The sequence below is a fragment of the Oikopleura dioica genome, chromosome XSR (genome assembly GCF_907165135.1).
Source record: "Oikopleura dioica chromosome XSR, OKI2018_I68_1.0, whole genome shotgun sequence".
Classification (NCBI taxonomy): Eukaryota; Metazoa; Chordata; class Appendicularia; order Copelata; family Oikopleuridae; genus Oikopleura; species Oikopleura dioica.
The window spans coordinates 6,715,581-6,737,634 of record NC_137294.1 but is presented as its reverse complement, the minus strand read 5'-3'; the positions used below and the strand labels follow the sequence as shown (position 1 = coordinate 6,737,634).

The window sequence follows — 22,054 nt, the reverse complement described above, 5'->3', positions numbered from 1 at the left end:
GTTAATCAAGAATTAGTTAGAGAATAAATAGTAAGCCGGAAAGGTGGAAGCTTGAGATCGAGAGATGATTCGCGCATTGTGCGGGAGCGCTCATATTTTCCCACAACGGGATCGTGAGAGCGCCATCGCGCACCACTCACTACTGCCCTCGCGCCCAATGATCGCATGGAATGATATCTGTCGAGGGATGAAGAGCATCGATTGAGAATTAATTTGACGATCAAAAATACGATTTGTTTTTTTGAGAGAAATCCGCTACGAAATATTCTTTGAGCAGAGAAACAACTTAGTTTCAAGGAGACTAAAATTGACAAAAAAAAAACAGTCGCCTTTATACATTTCGTGTGAGTATGCTTTTTTAAACAAAAGACAACTGAAATATTTGTTCGATTTCCGAGGTCATTTCTGTGTGATTATTTTCTGGGACATTTAAAATGAAATTTAAGTCCGAGTTCATGAAATTATGAGAAGCGACGTAACGCATTTACTCCAGTGTATAAACGTGCACTGGAAGACTAGTAATTTACTCCTAGCTTGAGACGAATTAGCGGTTGCCGATTTGCGATGAACTAGAACACCCACCGTGGCAAATGTGTGTTCGTTATTTTCCTACGTATCTTCTTTTTATCCCTATTTTTCATTTTTTCCTTAGAAGACAATCTTTGAAAAGAAAATGTCTGAAAAATGATGAATCATTTTGATGCTGAAAAACTTTTGATAGCATCTTCAAATTGAACATGAAAAAATGATGATACAGTAATTACTAATTAGGTTCTTTCCTTGATTTATGATTGAATGTCTTACGCATGACAGATAACCCTAACCCTATAGGTTATAGCTCGAGGTTCTGTCGAGAGCAGAAAACATGAATTTCTAAAAAAATCTCAAGGGTCTTTTTTCTAGTGGCGCGCTGTATTTTTGATGGATTTATGTCGGATTTTTGAATTATCGGCGGAAGAGTCCTATTTATTGTGAGAATACCTTTAAACGTACGGGGTAAGTGAAAACATCGAGAAAAAGAGTTTAGTAGATCTGTTTTCTTTTTCGATTTCCACTTCCATGCTCCGATTCGCCACTTACACATGTTTAAAACAATATCCTTTAAAATTGGGTTTAAAACTGAAATTAATAAGCTTGCAAAACAAATAAATTTAAGTTTTGAATCCTCGAAACGAGAGAGTCTACGACGGAATATGACATTGTTTTCAAGTCCGTTAAATTCAATTACTTTTTGAGTCAGGGGTTGCGATATGGCTAGAGTGATGAGAGGTCGGAAAAATTATCGCCAAAGCGGTTGATTTGTGGCCTCAAAAAGTAAATGTCCTCACGTCGGACATTCGCTAGTTCGATAAGGGTAACATCGCCCGCAGAGTATTGCCCTTGACCACGATGGCTGTTGTGATAGTTTTTATCTTTTCTGTAATTTCTAAATAGAATCCTCGAGATAATTTTGATGCCAGTGCAAGTCTGGGAAGCTGAGTCTTAGGCGAGATAAGGCCAGAGAAACGTGCTGATCTCAGTAGAGTAACTAGAAGGCGTATATCTGCGACAATCACGCAACGCTCAAGCTATCCGGCTTTATTCCGTTGTTCCTTTCGATCCCTTCCGCGTGTGAACTTAGCTTGTTGCAGAAACAGTGTTCCTCGATCATTGCAAATTCGCTGTTTATAAACGCAACCGCTAACCCAAGCGTCTAACCTTTGTGTATGACGTGTGCCAAGGGTCACGAAAAGCAATTATGATTTACAAGGGCATGTCTTCAAAATAACTATTGTACTTAAGGACTCCCCCGTCAACAATTTTCCTCGAAAAATCGAATTTGGGGTCCTTAAACCAATTCGCCAATGCAAAAGGACTTTGATTTGAGAATCGGACAAAACTTGATTCATGGAGCAGTCTTTCGTCTGAAGTTTTCTAAACTAGCGGAAATGATGCGGGAAAGAAATAACAACGGAAAAAAGCTTTCTAGTTTTGAAAACAATCGAGCGTAGAAAAATTGAATGCTTGCGCAAGTTAATTAGGGGATCAAAGTGTTGATTTATTTTTTGAACAAAGACGTTCTGTGATGGCAATAAGGGAACTGGATGGGTAGCGCGATGAGACCGCGCCTTAGAAGCCTGCCTTGCATAAACAGAAGCAGCTTCCGCCCTGCGTCTGGCTTCCGGACGTTCCACTCAATCCCAAAATCGACTCGTTTAAATTCCCTAGTCCATTAAAGAAGCCATTTCGGGCGCTTCATTACGAAAAAAGGATTATTTGTACAAGGATGGATTATTTTGTCATAACGTGATTTCTTCGGCGCATTAATTTTCCCGGTGGATTTCCAAGCACCATATTCTATTTTCGATTGCCAATTCAAGACCGCTTTTCACATTCATCCAGAACTTGATGTTTGCTAGTTGAATGTCTCATGTAAAATCAATGGGCTATCGACAATGGAAAGTGAAGAAATCATTCTCCCTTAGTACGACATAAACAATAGTAATCTACTTGTGTCATTCGTATTTTCAAACGGAGGAAAACTTCTGTCAAGCTCGGCTGACAATGATTAGGACTCGTGGAACGATAAACTGTCGACAGCTACAGTAATAAGAATCAGGGTGACTATTCTTTTATAGAACACCTTCAACTAAAAGAAACCTTTAAAGCTGAAGGTGGTATGCTCAGTCCGCTATAATGCAAGAAAAAAGCTTAGTGAGGTGAAATCTCGAGGATACAAACAAGGAGGTTGTTGGTGGAGCGGAAAGCTGATCTCAAAACTATTTATTAATAAATTAGTTTTTCTCCATTTTTCATAAGTTTCTGTTTTGAGAACAGAACAGTTGCTCTTCTCAGCTTTCCCCAGTCGAAGTAGATCGAACTCATATAATCGGTAATTGTAGAAAAGATGTACGAAATTAGAACATTTTCTGTATCTTTTACCTTCTCAATCAGAAATGACTCCAGCTTCTACCGAGCGAACTTCACGGTTCCTTGAGAATTCTAACGTCTCATCCGATCGTGCCGATATAAATTGAATCGAGTTTATATAACATACATAAATAGCTTAGCCGTGAAAGTTTACAGCGTTAAGTTAATTGTAGTCCATCTTTGAAAATATTGAAAGTCACCACACAAGTAAAAAAGAAGTAGGAGAAAAGTTTTGCCAACATTTGTCAATTGGATCAAGTGTTAATTTTATTTAGCGATTCTTTTCGAAAGAGAAGCTTTTCATTTTTGAATTTGACATTTTTTCTCATAAATAATTTCGAAATGAATTAAATGATAAATTATTTATTCTAATTTTAGACTTTGACGAATGAGAACCATAACCCTAACCCAGACTTTAGACTTGACTAACCATAACCTAACTACCTTCTTTGATATAAGGTACATAAGTTGCATGAAAGGTTTCTGAATAAGTCCGCTCGCTTTTGAGAATAATTATAGAATTGGGTCACCTGAAAATTGCTGGATAGTAGATTTACGTCAGACAATTAAAGATAAAAAAAAAGTGTCACTTGTTTGGTCACATCTGTTGACCACGGCGCACTCCAGGAATGCGTCTCAATATGTCGACGGGCTTGGTTGGAATGCCGTCAAGGGCGACTTCCGAAAATAACTTTTTACTTTTTCCATTTTATATGGTAGACGATGCGCCTTCCGCTACCCGTTAGAGTCGGTACACTGTGTAGCATTGTCTTATTTAATTTTAGAGAGGCAGATGGAAATATTAGATGCGAAATTGCTGACGTCGGCTAAAAACAAGTTACGTTTGGGCGGTTGGGGATGCGGTTGGACTATTTTATGTGACGGAGTTAATGCTATCAGTCTCGATTTGTTTTATTGAGGTTTTTTGCTTTGTTCATTTTGAGGGAGTTAGAAATGAGGAGTTTTCTCGAAGTTTACGTGTTCTGTTTGGGCAGTTGAATGAATCAATTACACCCAATCTAGGGAGCACGTTTTTGGGGCGAGTTTATTTTCTTCCCAAATTGGAAAAGCTTTAAAAAAGTGATCGTTGCCAAGCTGAGATAACCAAAACGCGCAACGTTTGCCATAAAACACGCTTAGCTCAACCAGGATCCGGATTATAGGGCTCTAACTCGACTAACTACACAGTGTAGACGGTATCTTCTAATTCAAAGCCATATTGTTCTTATCAACACATACTCTTCAGTCCAGACTGTGGAAAGATCCTCGAACTCGCTTTGCATTTCCATAAAAAATCTCGAAAGTCGTTCGAAAACGCTTTTTTTTTCTTCGACGTTTCTAAATGATTTCCGAGAATTAATCTTTACTTTAATTTCAGCGAAAAAATTATGATCAGGCTTAATCGTTTATTTCGTAAAAAAGAGAGAAATCCCTTTGCTTTCAATATCAGCAGATTGAGACTCTAACAAAATAAAAAACACCGAATAAAAGCCCAAAATATTTCATAACTGGCGAAGAACCTCAATGTATTATGGGCAAATATTGTTGGGTTAAGGAGAGAAGAGGCTACTACTTTGTAGTCAATAAAAAGATCACAAGATGAGACCGTTTAGCATCATCTTCGGGGAAATACTCGCTAAAACATTGCTATACATTTTGCAGGGATAAACAGAGGCCGTGTTATTCGTGCTTAGTTGGTGAACATGGAATTGAAGTTGTTGGCAATCCAAACCGTCCACTAAACATTCGATTTGATCACAAAAATGACAGAAAGTAGATTAACTTTCCTTTCACGAAAGTATGCGATTTTTAAGTTACGAAAACAAAATTGCTAACGACTCTGATTTTTTAGATCGCTAGATGATATGGTTACTATATTATGATATGTCAATGAATGACTGTACCAACTCTTTCTACAAAGGGAAATTTGTCTCCAAATTTCCAAAAATCCAAATCCAAAAATGTTTGAAGTAGGACGTAAACGTTGCCTTCTCTGAAAGAAAGTCTTACTCTCCACTCACTTACGAAACAGGAGAGAGATAAAAACACCCCGAAATTGCGCTCTTCCAAAAGGACTTGAGATTCAGCAGCGCAACAAGCACCAAACGTGAACTTCATTTAACACATTTCCAAAGCTCGAATTATGTCACTTCGTAGAAAAATTCTTTCTCATTTCTTTCTGAATTTTGTGGGTTTGTAGTCAGACAAAATAAATTTGATATTCTGAAGTTTAGCGATCTGCTTCATTTACGCGGTAACGAGCTAAAATTGAGCTTGATCGAATGTTCCCATCACAAACCAGTTCAAATAGATTGATCAAAAATAATACAGCTCTGGAGAAAAAGCGGTGCAAATTAATCGCTTTGTTCACTCTCGATTTCACACTCGTCTTGTCGAATAGTAAATTTCGCGGAATTCATAACCACGTTACATGGCCTAACCGCACATTTTCCGGGTTCTTGCATTTAATTTTATGTACCGCTACTTGACTTTACATTGTCGTTTTTTAATGTTGCTTTTGAACTCGTTTTTGGACTAATTCAATTTCGACTTTTTAATGAAATGAGCAGTTTTACAGTTGTCATAAATAATTCAATTTTCCGAGGATGATTTTCATGTTTAGAAACGTAATCATCTGCGGAGCTACAAAACACGCCCGGACGCCATTCAAAATTTGACAAAGGTGAGCTTTTGTTGATTTTTACTTGTCATCGGCCGATGATCCAGGTCAGACATACAATCGAAACTTGCGTTTTAAAAGAAATCAAAAACTTTAGGATTGATTTATTTCCAGTAGCTAGAGTTCTGTAGAGTGTTTTCATAACAGCGAATTTGATTGCTAAAATAAGCAAAATAATGAATTTAATTTAAAAATTAAACTTAATTAAAAGCGCCGTTTGCTCAAATTTTGATTATAGAAAAAGATAGTTTCGTAACAAGCACTTGGGAAGGGCAGTGAAACAAATTTGGGATAGAAGCCCTTGTAGGGACAACAAACGGGCGATATGCTAACAATCCATTTTCCCGGACTCGCGGGGTAGATTTTCGCCCAATGCCGGATGCCTTCTTTAGACAAAACGCGCTTAAAGTTCATTCAGTGCTTATCGCCACTTTCTCTAAATTGTCCTATTACAGTAAAATCAGCCACGTTTACCGGTCGCAGCAAATCTGATTAGTTCATTCCTCTAAGAAGCAATTCCGTTGCTATTTTAGCTCCACCAGAAAGATGCGATAAACGCTTTTCCCCAAGATTAATTAATTCTTTCTGTTTCCCATATTAACCGTTTATTCAGCTACTTCAAGCTGCATAAAAAAACTAACTGAGGGCGGCTCAATCAACCAGGTAAGAAATTTTACTTTTATATTTAGCCTTTAGGACAGCCAGAAATGGGATCCGTCGGGACAAATTTTTCATTTGGACGATCCGAGTTTGACTCCATCGTTCCCGGAACTCCACAGGCTTGAGCTTATAATCAACATTGTTAAGCGATAATATGCATGCACAAAGTAAAGATTTTTTGTAATTGGCGACTAAAATGAGCTCTGAACAAAGATCATCCGAACAGACTCGAACTTTGGACGAATAGTAAGTGTGATCGAGCAGCACTGCTTGGACCTGGTGGTGGACTCTAATTATCCACAAGCCGAAGAATGCGCGGAGATAAACGTAAGTGCCGCCGTCTATCGTCGTCGACGAGTTTATTGAAACTATCGACAATTCAAGTGCTCATTGAGAAGCTTTTCTTATCGACTGTTTTTTCGCAAACGTGAGATTTTTTCTTCTAGGATACGACCAACGCGCAAGCCTGGCAAATAACAGAAAATAACCAAGTGAGATATCTTGACATTGACCAGGAACTCGGTTACGACGACTTTTTCGTCTGCCTTCATGCTTTTGGAGATAAAGGAACGGTTGAAAGCAAGTCTAGACCGAGATAGTTTGACAAATGTTATGTTTGATCATTTTGTAATGACTCTTGAAAACGCAATACGCTTCATAACGACTCGCTTGCTATTAGATTAGCACCATAACAAAGAGCGTGTTTTGGATCAACCAATTGGTAGTTTAGCTGTTTCGTTTTCGAATTCGAGTGAAACTTATACAAATTGATCAAATAGTCATTTTATTCATCGAATGATTACATTGACCTAGATAGAGAAGCAGTTTGCTTTAGAATTGCGTTACAACTTTTTTGTTTCCCCAATAGTTGTAGAATAGATGGAGTGGAAAAATAGCTTCCAAGGCTGAAAAAGGGTAGCTTGAAAACCATGACACAGACGATAACACCGGATTCGTGCGTGTACGCGAGTGCCCATCAGAATCTGACGACGACTACTTTAACTCGCAGTGGGACTTCACGTTCAAAAATGGCGACCCGCTGCAATTTCGGTTGCGTAACACTGCCGTCGACATGTGTTTAGGAGATGACGTTGTTCAGGAGCCGAATTAGAAATATTGTCAATATCTTACGGTGGAGAGGGTTGTATTGTTTATACCGTATGCTGCATACGCTATGCATCATTTAATATATTGTTCACAAACGATTAATCATAACATTTAGAAAAAAAGATGTTTTATCCGAAATTTGGATTCCAAATCGATCAATTATTTTGACTTTTTTGAAGAATTTCGAAGAGGATTTATTTTCATTCCGCGGGAGAAAATAAACCCTTCGTTTTAGCACCTAAAAAATTCTTTTAACTCTGCCGCTTCGCGAAATTTATTTTCTGGTTCAAAGTAAATTCTATTTACAACACTTGAGCTCGAAAAAAATTAAAACGGCCACTGCTTGAGGAACTCATGTTGTATGCAATAATACTTGAATCGAGTTTACCAAACGCACCGTTGTCGTCATATCGAGCCCTTTCGTCTTTTTTGGGGAGCAGCGCTCGTTAATCCAATATGTTTTCTTCGCTTAGTGAATAATATTGCGCACACGCTTATTTTTTATACTGTGTGGATCTGTTATGTTTGCCCCTTTTACGGCAACACTTACACGTCTTCAAACGTAGACCGATTTGATCAGTGATCATTGAGGGACTCTTAGTATTCACCTCAGTGGGGAAGACGTACGGTATTTCCCAGCCTGACTTCACCATTGATTGAAAGAGACATGTGAAAAATGCAGGAAACGCGCGCCCTTTATATACTTTCCTCTGGGAAGGGGGCATCTAACCATAGACTGAATGCGAGCAAGTAGAAAACTCGGTTGAAAGGTGAAAGCAGGCAAACCCGGCAAGCCCGGCCCTGCCCGAGTAAGAAGCACCTGGTCACTGGTCGAGTGCGACTCAGCTCCCTGGTGGCAGTTCCTCCATCTCTTTGAAAACTGGAAAATTGACGAACGACTGTGCAAGGTGATTAGAGAAGGAGCAACTCGCTCTCTAGAAATTCAAGGGCGGAGGGAAATTCTTATTCAAATTCATTTCAGGTTGCGGGAGATCCGGAATCTTGCCTAGCATACAAGAGTAATGGGAAGGATTTCGGTAAGTGAAATTTTTGTTTTCATAATTTAATCTCTTGCGACCCAGGCGGAGGAGAGATCTTGGACCTGAAAGTGGAAGATCTCGACTTGAACACCCTAGACCTTCCCGAAGACTACGATCATGATCAGCTTCAAGAACTCATTGAGCAATACAAAGGTCAGCAAAAAATCAACTACTCTTCGTTACATATTTTAGACGCGTTCGCCTACTACTACACATATCAGTTTGACGACTACGACTATGCTGGATACGACGGATAAATTTGAAAAACAAATGTTCGCCTGTAAATACTTTACAAATCCAATTCTGTAAAAACCTGTACAAAGTTCCGAAACTAGCAAAATGCATCAATAAATCATTTTTTCTCGATTTCAATTATTGAAATCAAGGAATTCTTCAACTGCAACTCGGCTCATTTCTTTTCTTCGATAGCAGATGCGACGACTTTAGCGCATTTTAGAAAGTCATACTTTCCGTTATGTATCCCCGGTATGTGCTCGGTCGGATTCTTAGCCGTTCACTAAAAATATCTCACAATATCCTACGAGCTTAAAACTTGTCATAATCCTCTTATGTAAGCGTAGCTCTCCTTGATTAGCCCAAATCATAAGTCCGCGTTTATCAACCCTGCGTTGTACTTAAGCTTCTGAATAACGAAAAAAATACTGAACATTGTATTTAATAGTGGTCAAATAGTGGCTTGAGATTGGGACAAACTGTGTTTATTACGTGATTCGCGGTCTAAAAGTGAAAGCGTAAAATTTCTAATTACAGTCACAGCTAATCCCCCAGCCCCGTTTTCAAATAGTCCAACGTGATCTTAAGAAGTGCCCATTTGGTAAAAGGATGAAGTCAGTTCTATGCGTTTTATTCTCGTAACGAATGATTGCAAGACGCACTCGACTCTGTCTAATCTCGTTATTTCTCTGAAACAATCGTATTTTCTCCATCACCGAGACTGTACGAAACGCTCTTTATTGGACAAAAACAGTCACAAAAAAAGTCACAAAAACAGCGTTCTGGTGAACAAAAGCGGATTTTCTCCAAATATAAAAACTGCCCTTAGAAGCTCCCCTAAAAATTATATATAATATACATTTTCACGAAGAGGCGGAATTCAAAAACGTGCGCCCAACCAGCAACTATGAGTTTGTAGACCATCTCAACGTTCCATTTCTGCGGAATTTGCCACTGCACTAATTAATATTGCTTAGCGAATCGTCCGCAGTATTTCGAGCCGCAGTTTTGGGGCGGGGATTATACATTCTGTGGGGGATGTTTGATAAGGATAAGGGTCGAATAAATGAGAGTGATATTCAAAGCGATCCAAAAAGCGGAAGGATTTAAATTTCCTCTCAATGAAAGAGAAACAGCTCTATCCAATGGTTTCGTAAGAATATTTTCTCGGCAATATTCACTAGGTACACACCAAAGCTATCCTAGTGCCAATCTCAAAAAACCCTCAAGAAGGCAAAATAATATTTACGAACCTCGATCCTAGTCGATAACTTCTGATAGCGGGAAAACTACGTTCCCAAATCCGGAGTTCGATTATGTCAGATCAAGGTTGCACGGAGGCTGCTCCCGCATTTCCCAAAATCCTGGATTTCCCAAATCCTGGATTTCCCAAAATCCTGAATTTCTCAAATCGCCAAATCAGGATTCTGCCGATTCTGGATTTTGGGAAATGCAGGATTGGGAAAAGCAGGATTTTGAGAAATGCAGGATTCAGCTGAAATTTCGTCGACTAACACTGTTTTCCTCTACCAATCTGTCAAAACTAAAATAGTCCTCGCTAAAGCTCTTGAAAATCTTATTTTTCAGGGCAAATCTACTGTAAACAATAAAATGCTTCGATTCGAGGGCCTCGAGCGCTGTCTATAATCTGCTCTTTTTGCCTTGGCACATTTTTCTGGACTATATTTTGAGTTGACAGTACCAATTGGTACCCGAACTTTCTCGTCTAGGGTCAGGCTTATTTGAAGTATGGACCATACTGTATGGTCAGATTAAATAATTTTCGCTTTCAGAATCAAAATCTACAAAAATACCCTACAAGGAAAGTATTTTGTGAAATTACAATTTTTTACTCCTTTAAAACTTCACTTTCGAGCTTAACCTCGATATAGCTTGATCCGATTTGTTGCGCTTGTCGGTGGGCCCTTTGATTTTTTAGGTTTGATTTTTAAACCAAACCATGGCTGTTGATTTCGAGTCCTTTGGTTTTACCCGGCATTTTTTTCCGGACAACCCGCAGATTTTTCAGCGGGTTTCTCGCACGGAGACTCTTTTTCACGGGCTACCCGCCCTACTTGTTTTCTCCTTTCCGCCGAGTAGCTCGTGATTACCCGCAACCATTTTTCTCGAGCCAATCATACAGGCGAATTTTCTTTTTTCTAGGCGAAATTTTCGCGAGTAGCTCACGATTATCCTTTACCCATTTACTCGATCTACTCGCACGGGTCTCCGCACGAGTAACCCGCAGAAAAATCTGCGGGTTGCCCGGAAAAAAATGCCGGGTAAAAGCAAAGGACTCGAAATCAACAGCCATGAACCAAACAAAAAAACTAATTCAAAAGAAAAAAAATCCTGCATTTCCCAAAATCCAGAATCGGCAGAATCCTGATTTGGCGATTTGAGAAATTCAGGATTTTGGGAAATCCAGGATTTGGGAAATCCAGGATTTTGGGAAATGCGGGAGCAGCCTTGCACGGAGGTTCATAACGTGTCCCTTCCTAGAGAAAATAAAGGCTATCTAATGACGATTTAATTTGTCACTTCGTGTTCAACGCTTTGACATGTTGTCTTTTCCTCTTTACGTTTTCGATTCACCGAGCAAAATTGATTCTTACTTGAACGATCGTTGTGGCAATTCGCAAAAGATACACTGATCTACTTAAATTCTAACTGCACTCTCTCAATGTTTAGAGGTTGTCAAACGGCTCTTTGTGGAAAGAATAAATCCCTAGTTGAAGCCTAAATCCGACAGAGTATAGCAGGAGTCATAATTTGGGACAATGCGGTTGATAATTTCCCCCTTTTGAAATACCGCACACCATTTTTGTCTACAAATCATGGTTGCTCATCGATTGCCTCGACGCGATTTTTAAAAACGACGAAGACGGATCATAAAAAACTGCTTCAATTACAAATTTTTTGGAACATGACATGATCTGAAGGCACGTTATCGATAAGGAAATCGCTCCACGCAATTTTCAAACTAGAAAACCACTTGAAAGAAGCCGGCTATGCTAGAATTCAAAAAGATCAGAAGGCACTGCCATTTCTGGAATCGCCGTTCATCAAACAGCGATTCCGTATTTCGAAAAAAGTGAATCTTTTGTAAATAAGAGTAGATCCGTTTCCTGAAAACAGAATTTACTCTGAACCTTATCATTCGAAGACACTAATATTATCATTCAAGTTTCTTCGTTTGCATTGATAAGAAGAGAATAACGTCTATTAAAATCCCTTCCATGCAAAAATTTAGAAAAAAAGAAGCCAGTGTAAATATCGTTAGAAGAAATAACTTCTTTGTAATATTGTGCTAAAAATGGGTAATCCTCTGGTCTACTTGCCATCTCAGGGGTGATGTTTCTCAGGTTAATACCGCGTAGAAACGACCGATTCCACAAACCGTTAGCGGTACTTATCTTTGTCACGGATAATCCTCACTTTTTTCAGGTGGCGCTGATCTTGGCCCAAAGTGAAAAGTCATGCTGTAAACAGATTTTAATGCATTCATTACAAAAATTGCCGACTTCGCGAATATTTCTGCGCAAAATAAAAAAAATAATTTCTGATAGGCGTCTTCAAACAGCGCCCCGAAAAACTGCCATCCAGTGTGAATCTTGCGTGTCATTTTGGGTACACTGTTGCTCACTTCAAATTGAATAACTCTCTGTTGATTTCAGTTTCTTTCGGTGTCCAGTACATCTATAAATCAATGAATTCGATAATCAAGCAGCATGAATTTTTGAGTTTGGTGGTAGTATCATAAATTCGAGCCATTATTGGTGGTCTCCAGGGATATTTCCGGGCGGATAAATATTTAATTAGGAACAAGCCTTTATCCAAAAGGGCGAAAATTAAATAGGCTTTGGCCGCTTTCTAAAGAACGATAAAACAAAGGGTGAGCGATAAACTTGAGCTGTCAAGGTCTCCTCTCCATTCTGTCCGCTTGGGCGAGGTGTCAGAATCAACAGATGTCTGTAGGATGGAGATTTATCCTCGGGCTCGGAAGGAACTGAGAATATGCGCGTGATTAATAGTCTATTTTCTTCTCTCTCTTCTTGTGAACTGCCTAATCTAATAAGATGGCTCGGGAAAGCCAGCTCAGGCGGGCGCTGGAGAGACAAACTCGTCCAGATCGAGCACTACATCGCGCTTTTTGTCGAAATACAGATAGCTGAAAATAGCTGCAGACGGAGAAACTACGTATAAAGAGCAAATGAAGAGAAATGACTCAACGCGCTTTCTAGGGGATGTTCTTGAATTCTTGTTTATTTTGGAAAATGTATAGCATTATGGAAATATAAAAAAGCTCCAATATTTGGACTGCTTGAAATCTCGTAAAACGCAAAAAAAATGACTGACCACTCGAACATCCATCTTGTAGAATTCTACTAAAGAGAAGTAGCACTAGCCGTGAGAAGAAGATCACCCAACATGTTCTTTACTACGCTTTGTCTTCTTTCGGCCTTGGTTTTGTCTGAACAGGCAAAATGGCCGATATCGCTTTCTCACGGAAATGGCGGCATGGTGCTGATGCCGAAATGGTTGAGTTGATCAAATACTACTCTTGAAAATTTCAAGTTGAAATTTCGCTGAATATATTTCAACTCGCAAAAGACCACATCAACCGGTGAAAAATATTTTTCATTTTGTCTCCCCGATGTAGTCAAAACAGGAAAGAAAAAAAAGAAGATCGGGAAATTTCTTTGCAAATTGGCTGGCTACAAAAGATATGGCAAGTTCATTGGCACAAGGGATGAGTATCATGAGTGGAGAAGAAATAAAGGCCTAGACGAAATAAAGAGCTATTTTACTGATAAAAGTTGTCTTCCGAAATTCGGTGTCATAGGTTGGTTCTTCTCGTTGTTCGCAAAAATAAAATGATATTTACAGGTCTGCGATGTCGAAGAAAAAATTTAGAGAAGTTGGAAGACTGCAAACCGAAGTATTCATGGACCCATCCGACGGAAACGGTCATTGAAATGTGAAATTTAAGATTCGAACGTCATTATTTATGATCTTCCGAAAAGGCTGCATAATTGGAAAAGACGAAATATTTCTGCATTGCCGGAAAAAAATCCAAGAAAATCCCAAGGGCGACCCTCTTTGGTCCGAGTGGAAAGCTACTGAATCATTTTGCAATGCGGAGAATGAATATCAGGAGCGGGTTAAACAGGATTAAGTACAGTTGTACGCGGTCTAGATATCTTAGGCTCAGATAGCTTACTTGTCAATCAAAGAGATGGCGAACGCGTTCCATTAAAGTTTAATTGATCAGAAGGCCTAATAAGCGAACCCAAAAGTACAGCAGTTAACTAGGCAGTGTATCCGAGGAACGTGCTCTGGCCCATGGTTCATGGTCAAAGGAATGTCTCAAAGTGACTGAAACTCTTAATTGATCGGTCAAATTTGATTTCTTTGCAAAGCGTGCGACTCGTGCGGGAAACCAATCGATGGTATCAAAGATTACAACGAAGACTACTACTCAGCGTCGTCCTACAGCTCTTCATACAATGACAATGACGAACAAGTCGACAATAATTATGGCGATGGGTTCTGAAAGCGAACGACATCTTGTCGCTAAAAGTAAAGAATTTCGAATTATATTAACCCAGCAAAGAGAATATAATATCACAGATTTGATGTCTAGCGATAACTACGAATATGGAAACTATGACTACCGTAAGAGATCGAAGCGTGAAATAAAGGAGTGCCAATGCCAGGTAAATACTTATTTGAATGATCACTAAGTTAACAGTCTGTTACAGTCTGACTAATAATTAGTCTTGTAGATTTATTCGGACACCGATAAGACGAATAAAGGGAAAAGTAAAAGCAAGAAAACAACAAAGAGGAAACTACCAAAAAAGAAATTGAAATGTCTTGTTGATTATTCGAACTGGAAAAGCAAGGATGGCTCTTCTTGTCAAGAGATCTACCAGGGACTGGTTTAGAATCTTTTAAGCTTCTAAGTTTGATTTTTTTCTTTTTTCTAATCCAAAAAAGGAACGCAGAAAAGACGCTCGAAAAATTGAAGGCTACGATCTCTGTCCACAGAGCAACAAATGCGCCTTTGAGAAAAAGTACACTCGTGGGAATTGCAGTGCTTTTCTTATTGATTACGAAGAGAGAGGTTCTTTTGCAAAAGCGAGAGAATTCAACGGAAGACTAGATGAATCTTCCTGGTGGAAAGGGAACTACACAAAGTTGCCGGATGTGGTCAAATTCGGCGACCACAGCGTCTACAAACTCGATAAAAAGATCACTTACGCGATCTATGTGAAGCAGTGCTGGGTGATAACTGGTCACTTGACCGATCATATACCGTTTTTCAAGAACGAAAACGCCAACCCAAAGTACGCATCAGTCTATGTTTAATTAGTTTGTTTATTTATGCGTTGAAAATTAATTATTTATGTGATTAATCCTCCCACCGGAGAAAAAAAACTGGAAACAGTTTTGTCTGATTAACTTCTTTGGGAGGGCGCCACTTTGCTGCATAATCAAAATAGTCTTCTCTTGTGCGATTAGTGATAGTAAAGTGGCGGTCCAAAAAACGAGTTGATTTGCGTTCTACTAAATTATAGCTGCCCAGCGTTATCGGATACCAACTCTTGGGAGTTCTGGGACGACCCGGCAGAAAATGATCCACGACTAAGATTTGAGCTACCGCAATGGAAGTATATTCATGAGCGAGTTCCAAATCCAAAATTCACCACCAAAACGCTTCAACACTCTGATTTTAGCAACTGCAATAAGACCGTCCAGGATGCCATTATCTTCATTCTTTTCAGGTTGAAAAATGATGAGAGATTTGTTACTAAGTTTTTTTTCATAGCAAACGATTTTTAGAAGACGAAAGAATATGGCTGATTATGTTTTTTATATTATGATATTTTATTTGATATTTTATTTGATATTTTAAAAGAGCAAGATCTGGACTAAAATGATCGTACTCAACCACAAGCAGTAAGACGGAAATTAAGTACAAGCCGAAATTTACTCGAATGAAAAATCGAGATATGAAGAAATTCAAAGAAACTCTAAGCAAGCTTGAATCCTGTCAAGACGATTCCGTTGAAAATGACGAGTTAAAGAAGCTCTGCGCTTACTTGAACAACCTAAGAAACGATGTATGTGGTGAAAACGGGGAAGAACTATCGAAAAGGATGAAAAAGTACTTCCACGACAGCCACGGGTCCCAAATGTTGGAGCGCATCAAAAAAAGCTTCGATTCTTTGATGGAAACCAAAAAAGACTCATAGCAAATTAAAGTTAAATAGATGAATGTGTCACTGTCTTTTCAAAAACTGTCTCGTTGTACCTCAATAAATCAGCATAAACTCAACATAAGATTTCATCAGGCTTATGCGAAAATTATTGAATGTCAGCAGTTGCAGAATCAACGAATATGGGTTATTCTTGTGATAAATTCAAATTGATGAGTTGAGTTTTCAATAATTTTCGAATAATGTCGAAAAAAATCACTATCGAGCCTGATAAATCATTTCTAAACAAAGGCGAGAAGGAATACCAGAGAAAATTCAAAGGGGCACGGGTCAAACAGCCAAACCCACAATCAGATACACCGTGTTATTCAGCGTTTAGTGAAGAGAGAAAAGAGAGTTTTTCAATGCCAATAGAATCACTTCATTGCGCCCACCTCGTTCCATGGCAAGACCCGCTCCCCAAGGGTTGTCGAAGAAAAGTCGACGGCAAGGACTGTGACATGTAAGAATATATTTCAAGCACTTTTAACTAAGACTTCTAGGTTCACAGAAATCATGTTCGGAGACGAAGACAGCGCATATTGCCATATCTGTGCCTCTGTTTACGAGCAAAGGATGCTTTTGGGCCCACGATATCGAACAACCGCGCTTTTTACATGCCCGGGAGGAAACTGTAACTCACAGCTTACATTTCAACAACTTGTCGCTGGGAAATGCTGTAAGATAGGAGGCAACAGCGTGCAAAAAGGCCATCAGGGGTGACAGAAGTCTATCGGTATTCTTGACGGCATAATTTATTGCTCACCCCATCAAAGTCCTTGAAGATAGCCGAAAAACATACTACGATAAGAAAATGAGCGAAGTTGGAAAGCAAGAACGATTCTTCAATCGCACCAAGACCCATCTCCAAAAGCTGAAAAAAGAGATGGAAAAGCTGGCGCAAATCCTTGAGATTCCTGAATGACTCTACTCAAAATACTTCTTTTCACTTTAGTACTTCAATTTTAATTCTACAAATCCTTTCAAATTTGTTCAACGGCGACAAAACGTACGACAGATATAGATACATATGCGTTTCATTGATTCACTAATTGATTCACTAGTTTTATTCCGATTGATAACATGCTCCCCCAAAATTTCAAAGATACATATCAATAAAACATCAACAAATACAAAGGTATTTCTCTTCATCGACTTACAGTATTTATTGGCAGTTCTTAATTATGATCTTATACACGAAATACAGTGCGTAATACTATAAAAACAGGCTGAAGGATAAATGCAGAACCCATGAGAGCGGTTTTTGAACTGTTATGACGGTAAAGCTCGGAAATAAAGGAGGAGGCTTTTGATGTCCTTAGCATTTCTACTGTTATTCTAATTTTCTTACGGAGCAGCAGCGCAGCGGACCAGAAGACTATCGGATTGCAGGATAAAAGCAAAAGAGCATCTGTACTTTTTCTGGCTTAGAAATAACTGCTCATAAGTCTCATAAAGCACAAGAATAACCTAGATATTTCAAGCCGTAACAGTGCCGATGAGATAAAGTGTGAAGAACTGTGCCGAAAAATATAAGCGCATGAGGAATAAATCGCCAAAATCGCTTCTCTGGTCTTCTGAAGGCATAGACGAGTTTGCTTTTTCGTTTAATAGTTGCCCGGAAGCTGCCCAGAAATATCTTCCCAACAGAGACGATAAGTGGACAAAGGACGAGAAATAATAAGTTTCTGTACACTTTGGACCACAGTGAATGACTAACGAAAGTGATAATAAGTACTTGCACTGAGAACTTACTGGTCAGTTATTGTCTCCGCTTTGCCAAATTGCGAGACGGTAAGGTACTGAATGGGCAGCTTGGCATACTCAGTCAGCTTCGCCGCTCGCCCGTTGAGACTTTTAAAGTTGTAGGTTGAATCGCCAACCATATTATCAGTTCTTCCAACTCTGTTGAGGAAGAAAAATATGACGGAAAAGGTGCCATATCCTATCAGCGCCATTCCTGACTGGAAAAGAATCCAGTAAACGTAGATTGTTGCCTTCGGCAGCGCGACGAACACGCGCGAAGACCAACTCCGTTTCCAAAAATCACTCCAAGTGCTTGTGATGAAATTGAGCACATTTTTCGCGAAGGAGAGAATCGCACACGTTCCGTGCATAAACGCACCGGGACAGATCGCCGAGATAGATATTAAAAAGGCACCAGCAAACTTGATTTGATGTTACTATGATGATTTCAAAAAACTTTTTGTGGGGCCGGAAATCGTAAAAAAACTGCAAGTGCAGTTTTCTTCAGCTCGTCGAGACGAGTCGAATGATGTGTCTAACTCCTGATAATTCTAAGCATTGACCGGTTTACCGTTTGGTTACCGGAAAATACGTTGTCACCGGCCGTTTTTGTTCTAGAAGTGATAGACTAATGTTTGACACCGGAAATTGTTCCTTATAGTCAATTCTCCTGCAGGCTAAAAGATGAAGGTTTTATCAATACTCTGAAGAGAGTTATCACTAAAATACTATTTTTGGCGAAAATGGGACTAGAAATTAGGAACGTGCAGCAACAACAAAATTTTAGTAAAAATTACTTTTTTTAGTGATAACTCTCTTCAGAGTATTGATAAAACCTTCATCTTTTAGCCTGCAGGAGAACTGACTATAAGGAACAATTTCCGGTGTCAAACATTAGTCTATCACTTCTAGAACAAAAACGGCCGGTGACAACGTATTTTCCGGTAACCAGCCGGTAAACCGGTCAATCCTCCGAATTATCAGGAGTTAGACACATCATTCGACTCGTCTCGACGAGTTTGACAAAACTGCACTCGCACTTTTTTTACGATTTCCGGCCCCACAAAAAGTTTTTTGAAATCATCTATCATTCTTATTGGGAGATGGAAATGACGAACCTGTGCACTTCCGCCTTCATACAAATAAAAGCCAAAAATGGCGAGAAACGAGGCCAGCGGAAAAGGACTCAGTGGATCAATGGTCCATAATGGAGTCGCGAGAAAAAACAGGACAGTCGATAAGTCTGCCACGACGACGGAATGAAGTGCCCGTCTACTCACACCGGCGAAGGCAGCAACAGCTCCAGCTTTTTTGAGTCTTATAGAATTCTACTCAACGATCAAACGAGTATTTTCTAAGACACTCTTCCTGTAAGAAGTAGATTGAGGAGAAACGACATAAATACGATGCGCTGTCCGTAATCGTACAAGTGAAGGACATGCCAAATCGGCCAGTTGTAGCTGTAATCCGTCGCGTACCGAATAAACCAGGGCCAGGCTATGTTTCTGCTGCCGTAAACGCTAAATAAGTTCAAGGAAATCAGTTTGGTTTTCAATCCCTCGCTCTTTGATTGCATGTATTGCGTAAATTAAGGTAGACAAGGTCAATAAGGTCTCCTTGCGGTCGCGTCCAATATATGTTTTTAGAATTTTGATTGATTACCTCTGGAGGACAAATTGTTGTCCCTCTCTTGTAGCAGAGTTAATGAGGTAAGAAGGTCTGATTTAGGGATCGATGGTCGTATATTCAGATTTCGACGGGAAAAAGGTCTGAACTCGAAATCACAAAATTAACAACAGCCGACAAGTGCGCGCCTCACAATTAATTTATCGACTTTTTCAAGATTCTAAAACAGCAAGAGATAATTTCACGATCCTGTGTTTTGCCGAAGACAGAACAGCACGTGTCAGAATAAACCCAACATAGCCGTTGTCCGCCACAGGTCGAACAGGAAGACTATCTCAACTTTGCTTAGACAAAGGTATTTAATAAACAAAATGATGATTTCCGACCACGAAGCAAAGGGCCCTGGCGCAATAATATCCACGAGAAGAGTGGCTAGAATCGCACAGAGATTGTAGCAGATCGACGTCAACGCGAGACTTCTCTTGCTCAGCATGCTTTTCTTAATTCTTTCTCCTTTCTCGATGGATTAAAAATTTCTCTGCATAGTTGACCACGGAAGGACTAGGGAGGAACAATGGTAGAGAATTTATTTTATTTTTGTTCTTTTCAAATTGCTGATCACGTATTTGATTAACTATGACGCACGCAAAGCGGTCATAGTAGAGTGCCTTCGGGCCCTCTTTCGCGATAGAATCGTAAAGTTCTCCCTAGAACGGGGCGCTAAATTTTGACTCAGAATTTTCCAATGCAGATCATGATTTATGGCAAATACTGGATCGGAATGGTATTTCGTTGGCATGGTTGAACCCATGAATTTTTAAATTGGATGAAAGTAGACAAATCTTGGCGGCTTCATGGAATCCGAATTAAGCAGAACAGCTCGTGGCTTTTCTGCTGCAAGTTTCGTTCCAAAGGGGGCTAATCCACGATGCCTTGGTTTCCTAAGTGGGTTCAGTGGCTTAAATTGTGAATAATTAAGGTAGGTATTCCGCCCTTTGATTTTTACGACTTGGTCTGCTCGAGCTTTACGACGAGTGTGAACGCCGTAGTGAATTTTCGTTATTCCACGCGTCAGCATTCAAAAGAGAAACATGCATTTCCCTTTTTACTAGCAGGTAAAGGAATTTCGAATTTCTAAAGAAGTAATTGCCAATCAATACTGATCAGATAATGTTTCGACAGTGTGCTAGGACGAGTCTCAATTAATGCTTGACAAGGTTTAATTTTAAAGGCCACATGTACATATAAAAATCGACCGAGCAGAGATTCAGTCGCTCTCTCGTGGACGCCAGGGTGGCCTTTCACTATTCATTCCGTGTTCAATGCATCGCTGAAATAATTGATAAGCGGTTTCATGCATGGCACTCGGCTTACGAGATTCACGCTTCGCGGCTGTTTACAAAAATCTTTTTGTTTAGAGAAACTCGCCCAGCGCACTGCACAGTCTATGTAACATAGAGAACTCAAAACCACTGAAAACAACAACGACAAAAGGCCGACTCTAAACAATGGTCCTGTCTGTAGTGTTCTTGATCGGAGCAGCAAATGCCATAAAAAATTACGACGAAAGCGAGTACATTCGCTGCAAATGCAACACTCGGGTGTCCACTGTTGCGGAAAATATGTCCGTCATGTTTGGCGGCGAGGATAGGTGCATTTATCCCTAGTAAGGTGTTGCTTTTTGGAGCTTCCTTTTCCACATTTCTAGCAAGCACGAAATTAAAAGTCCAACTGCCCCGTTCCGCGATTACGACGCCAAAACAGGGGAGACCTATTGTAAGGTAAAATTGGAAGCATGATTTGAACAATGTGTAACTTGTGTCGATTTCAGGTGCTCGCAGGGAGTTGCTTTCACGTGGAGTACTATCATCGACACATGGTGAACGATGAAGCGAGGCAGGATTGTGTTAAATCTAACAAAACCGCAGGCGCAAGTCTTGACGACAAAGCTAAGTGCGTTAAGTCAACGTTTTACTTTGCCGGATGCGCTGTTAATCACACGAGACGGATGGAGGAAGAACTTGGTATGCTGCGCGAGACGCTTAATTGGATTAATCTTTTTATAGAGCTACAGAAATCCGCCGTCAATGAAGCAGCACAAGACGAGCTAGACATGCAGCATATAACTGTTGAAGAATTCCCCTCAATGAAACGGATTTATCACCTTTTTTGTAGAGTGACTTCTAAGTGCAAGAAATAAATCCTCATCAGTGCAAAGGAAAAACGAAGAAACACAACGTAGACGACAGTAATTACGACATGAAGTCAATGGGCATGAAAGAAATCCATCACATTGACATCTCGAAGCAAACATTCAGCCGTGTTTACTGGTATGTTGTTTATGAATTTTATATGCCCGTTTTTGAAGTTGTGACGAAAACAATTGCAACCGAGACGATGTTGCGTACAAAGGAAAACTGCGGAAAGAATGGATGTACGAAATGGATCTGAAAATTCGCGAGTTCGATCAAAACAAGACGCGTGGCTTGCTCAACTCTTCTCCGTTGCCTAGCATATCTTTTTTATTACTATTACTTTCTTTATTAATTTCCTTTCTAAACGTGTGATGTGCTGGGCCGGCTTTTAAAATGCTAGTACTATTTAAATTTTTTTGTCGCTCAAGTAATTATCGTCTTCCAAGAAACCTTTGAAATGTTTCTTAACTGTGACAACATCTCAAAAGGTTATTTGCAAATGAAAGATAAATTTGCATCGAAATATCACTCGCGCCGACTGTTATTATTATTGCTCTTTAAATTGCCAAAGATAGAAAACGAACTCAATAA

At 39.5% G+C, this 22,054-nt stretch overlaps 4 protein-coding genes and 1 long non-coding RNA gene across 6 annotated transcripts; 4 read left to right on the top strand and 1 right to left on the bottom strand.

Moving 5' to 3' along the window:
- Positions 1-200: 200 nt before the first annotated feature.
- Positions 201-6,864, top strand: LOC145707696 (uncharacterized). The gene is made up of 5 exons (XM_081785257.1): positions 201-344; positions 5,534-5,593; positions 6,204-6,369; positions 6,464-6,577; positions 6,697-6,864. Exons 3-5 carry the CDS (start codon positions 6,298-6,300, stop codon positions 6,847-6,849), a joined length of 339 nt encoding a protein of 112 aa, XP_081641383.1. The 5' UTR covers positions 201-344; positions 5,534-5,593; positions 6,204-6,297; the 3' UTR covers positions 6,850-6,864.
- A 414-nt stretch (positions 6,865-7,278) lies between these two features.
- LOC145709039 (uncharacterized) lies at positions 7,279-8,792 on the top strand. The gene is made up of 5 exons (XM_081786724.1): positions 7,279-7,305; positions 8,128-8,265; positions 8,340-8,394; positions 8,440-8,550; positions 8,590-8,792. The coding sequence occupies exons 1-5, from the start codon at positions 7,279-7,281 to the stop codon at positions 8,652-8,654; spliced, it is 396 nt and encodes a 131-aa protein (XP_081642850.1). The 3' UTR covers positions 8,655-8,792.
- A 5,846-nt stretch (positions 8,793-14,638) lies between these two features.
- Positions 14,639-15,953, top strand: LOC145708380 (uncharacterized). The gene is made up of 3 exons (XR_014134828.1): positions 14,639-14,984; positions 15,216-15,422; positions 15,467-15,953. It is a non-coding gene; the product is annotated as an uncharacterized LOC145708380 (long non-coding RNA).
- A 1,093-nt stretch (positions 15,954-17,046) lies between these two features.
- LOC145707273 (uncharacterized) lies at positions 17,047-19,890 on the bottom strand. The gene is made up of 7 exons (XM_081784771.1): positions 19,658-19,890; positions 19,521-19,598; positions 19,305-19,364; positions 19,013-19,162; positions 18,761-18,950; positions 17,652-18,064; positions 17,047-17,611 (listed from the first exon to the last, which is right to left on the bottom strand). Exons 1-7 carry the CDS (start codon positions 19,759-19,761, stop codon positions 17,347-17,349), a joined length of 1,260 nt encoding a protein of 419 aa, XP_081640897.1. The 5' UTR covers positions 19,762-19,890; the 3' UTR covers positions 17,047-17,346.
- A 443-nt stretch (positions 19,891-20,333) lies between these two features.
- LOC145707279 (uncharacterized) lies at positions 20,334-22,051 on the top strand. 2 transcript variants are annotated; one of them, XM_081784778.1, is made up of 7 exons: positions 20,334-20,383; positions 20,687-20,934; positions 20,977-21,049; positions 21,100-21,292; positions 21,335-21,417; positions 21,480-21,598; positions 21,637-22,051. In XM_081784778.1, exons 2-7 carry the CDS (start codon positions 20,777-20,779, stop codon positions 21,833-21,835), a joined length of 825 nt encoding a protein of 274 aa, XP_081640904.1. In that variant the 5' UTR covers positions 20,334-20,383; positions 20,687-20,776; the 3' UTR covers positions 21,836-22,051. The 2 variants fall into 2 exon arrangements, with proteins under 2 accessions (XP_081640904.1, XP_081640903.1); XM_081784777.1 differs by lacking the exon at positions 20,334-20,383 and having other exon boundaries at positions 20,517-20,934.
- Positions 22,052-22,054: the final 3 nt, after the last annotated feature.

What these genes read in the sequence shown, in the direction of transcription:
- LOC145709039 (XM_081786724.1), top strand. Translation starts at nt 7,279, where the DNA reads ATGGCGACCCGCTGCAATTTCGGTTGC. An exon ending in CCCGCTGCAATTTCGGTTGC is followed by an intron (nt 7,306 to 8,127) that starts GTAACACTGCCG and finishes CTCGGTTGAAAG; the next exon opens with GTGAAAGCAGGCAAACCCGG. An exon ending in ACTCATTGAGCAATACAAAG is followed by an intron (nt 8,551 to 8,589) that starts GTCAGCAAAAAA and finishes TACATATTTTAG; the next exon opens with ACGCGTTCGCCTACTACTAC.
- LOC145707696 (XM_081785257.1), top strand. Translation starts at nt 6,298, where the DNA reads ATGGGATCCGTCGGGACAAATTTTTCATTTGGACGATCCGAGTTTGAC. An exon ending in TCGTTCCCGGAACTCCACAG is followed by an intron (nt 6,370 to 6,463) that starts GCTTGAGCTTAT and finishes CTCTGAACAAAG; the next exon opens with ATCATCCGAACAGACTCGAA. An exon ending in AAGAATGCGCGGAGATAAAC is followed by an intron (nt 6,578 to 6,696) that starts GTAAGTGCCGCC and finishes TTTTTCTTCTAG; the next exon opens with GATACGACCAACGCGCAAGC.
- LOC145707273 (XM_081784771.1), bottom strand. Translation starts at nt 19,761, where the DNA reads ATGCTGAGCAAGAGAAGTCTCGCGTTGACGTCGATCTGCTACAATCTC. An exon ending in GTTCTGTCTTCGGCAAAACA is followed by an intron (nt 19,365 to 19,520) that starts CAGGATCGTGAA and finishes CGATCCCTAAAT; the next exon opens with CAGACCTTCTTACCTCATTA. An exon ending in CAACAATTTGTCCTCCAGAG is followed by an intron (nt 19,163 to 19,304) that starts GTAATCAATCAA and finishes GAACTTATTTAG; the next exon opens with CGTTTACGGCAGCAGAAACA.
- LOC145707279 (XM_081784778.1), top strand. Translation starts at nt 20,777, where the DNA reads ATGGTCCTGTCTGTAGTGTTCTTGATCGGAGCAGCAAATGCCATAAAA. An exon ending in GATAGGTGCATTTATCCCTA is followed by an intron (nt 20,935 to 20,976) that starts GTAAGGTGTTGC and finishes CCACATTTCTAG; the next exon opens with CAAGCACGAAATTAAAAGTC. An exon ending in ACGGATGGAGGAAGAACTTG is followed by an intron (nt 21,293 to 21,334) that starts GTATGCTGCGCG and finishes ATCTTTTTATAG; the next exon opens with AGCTACAGAAATCCGCCGTC.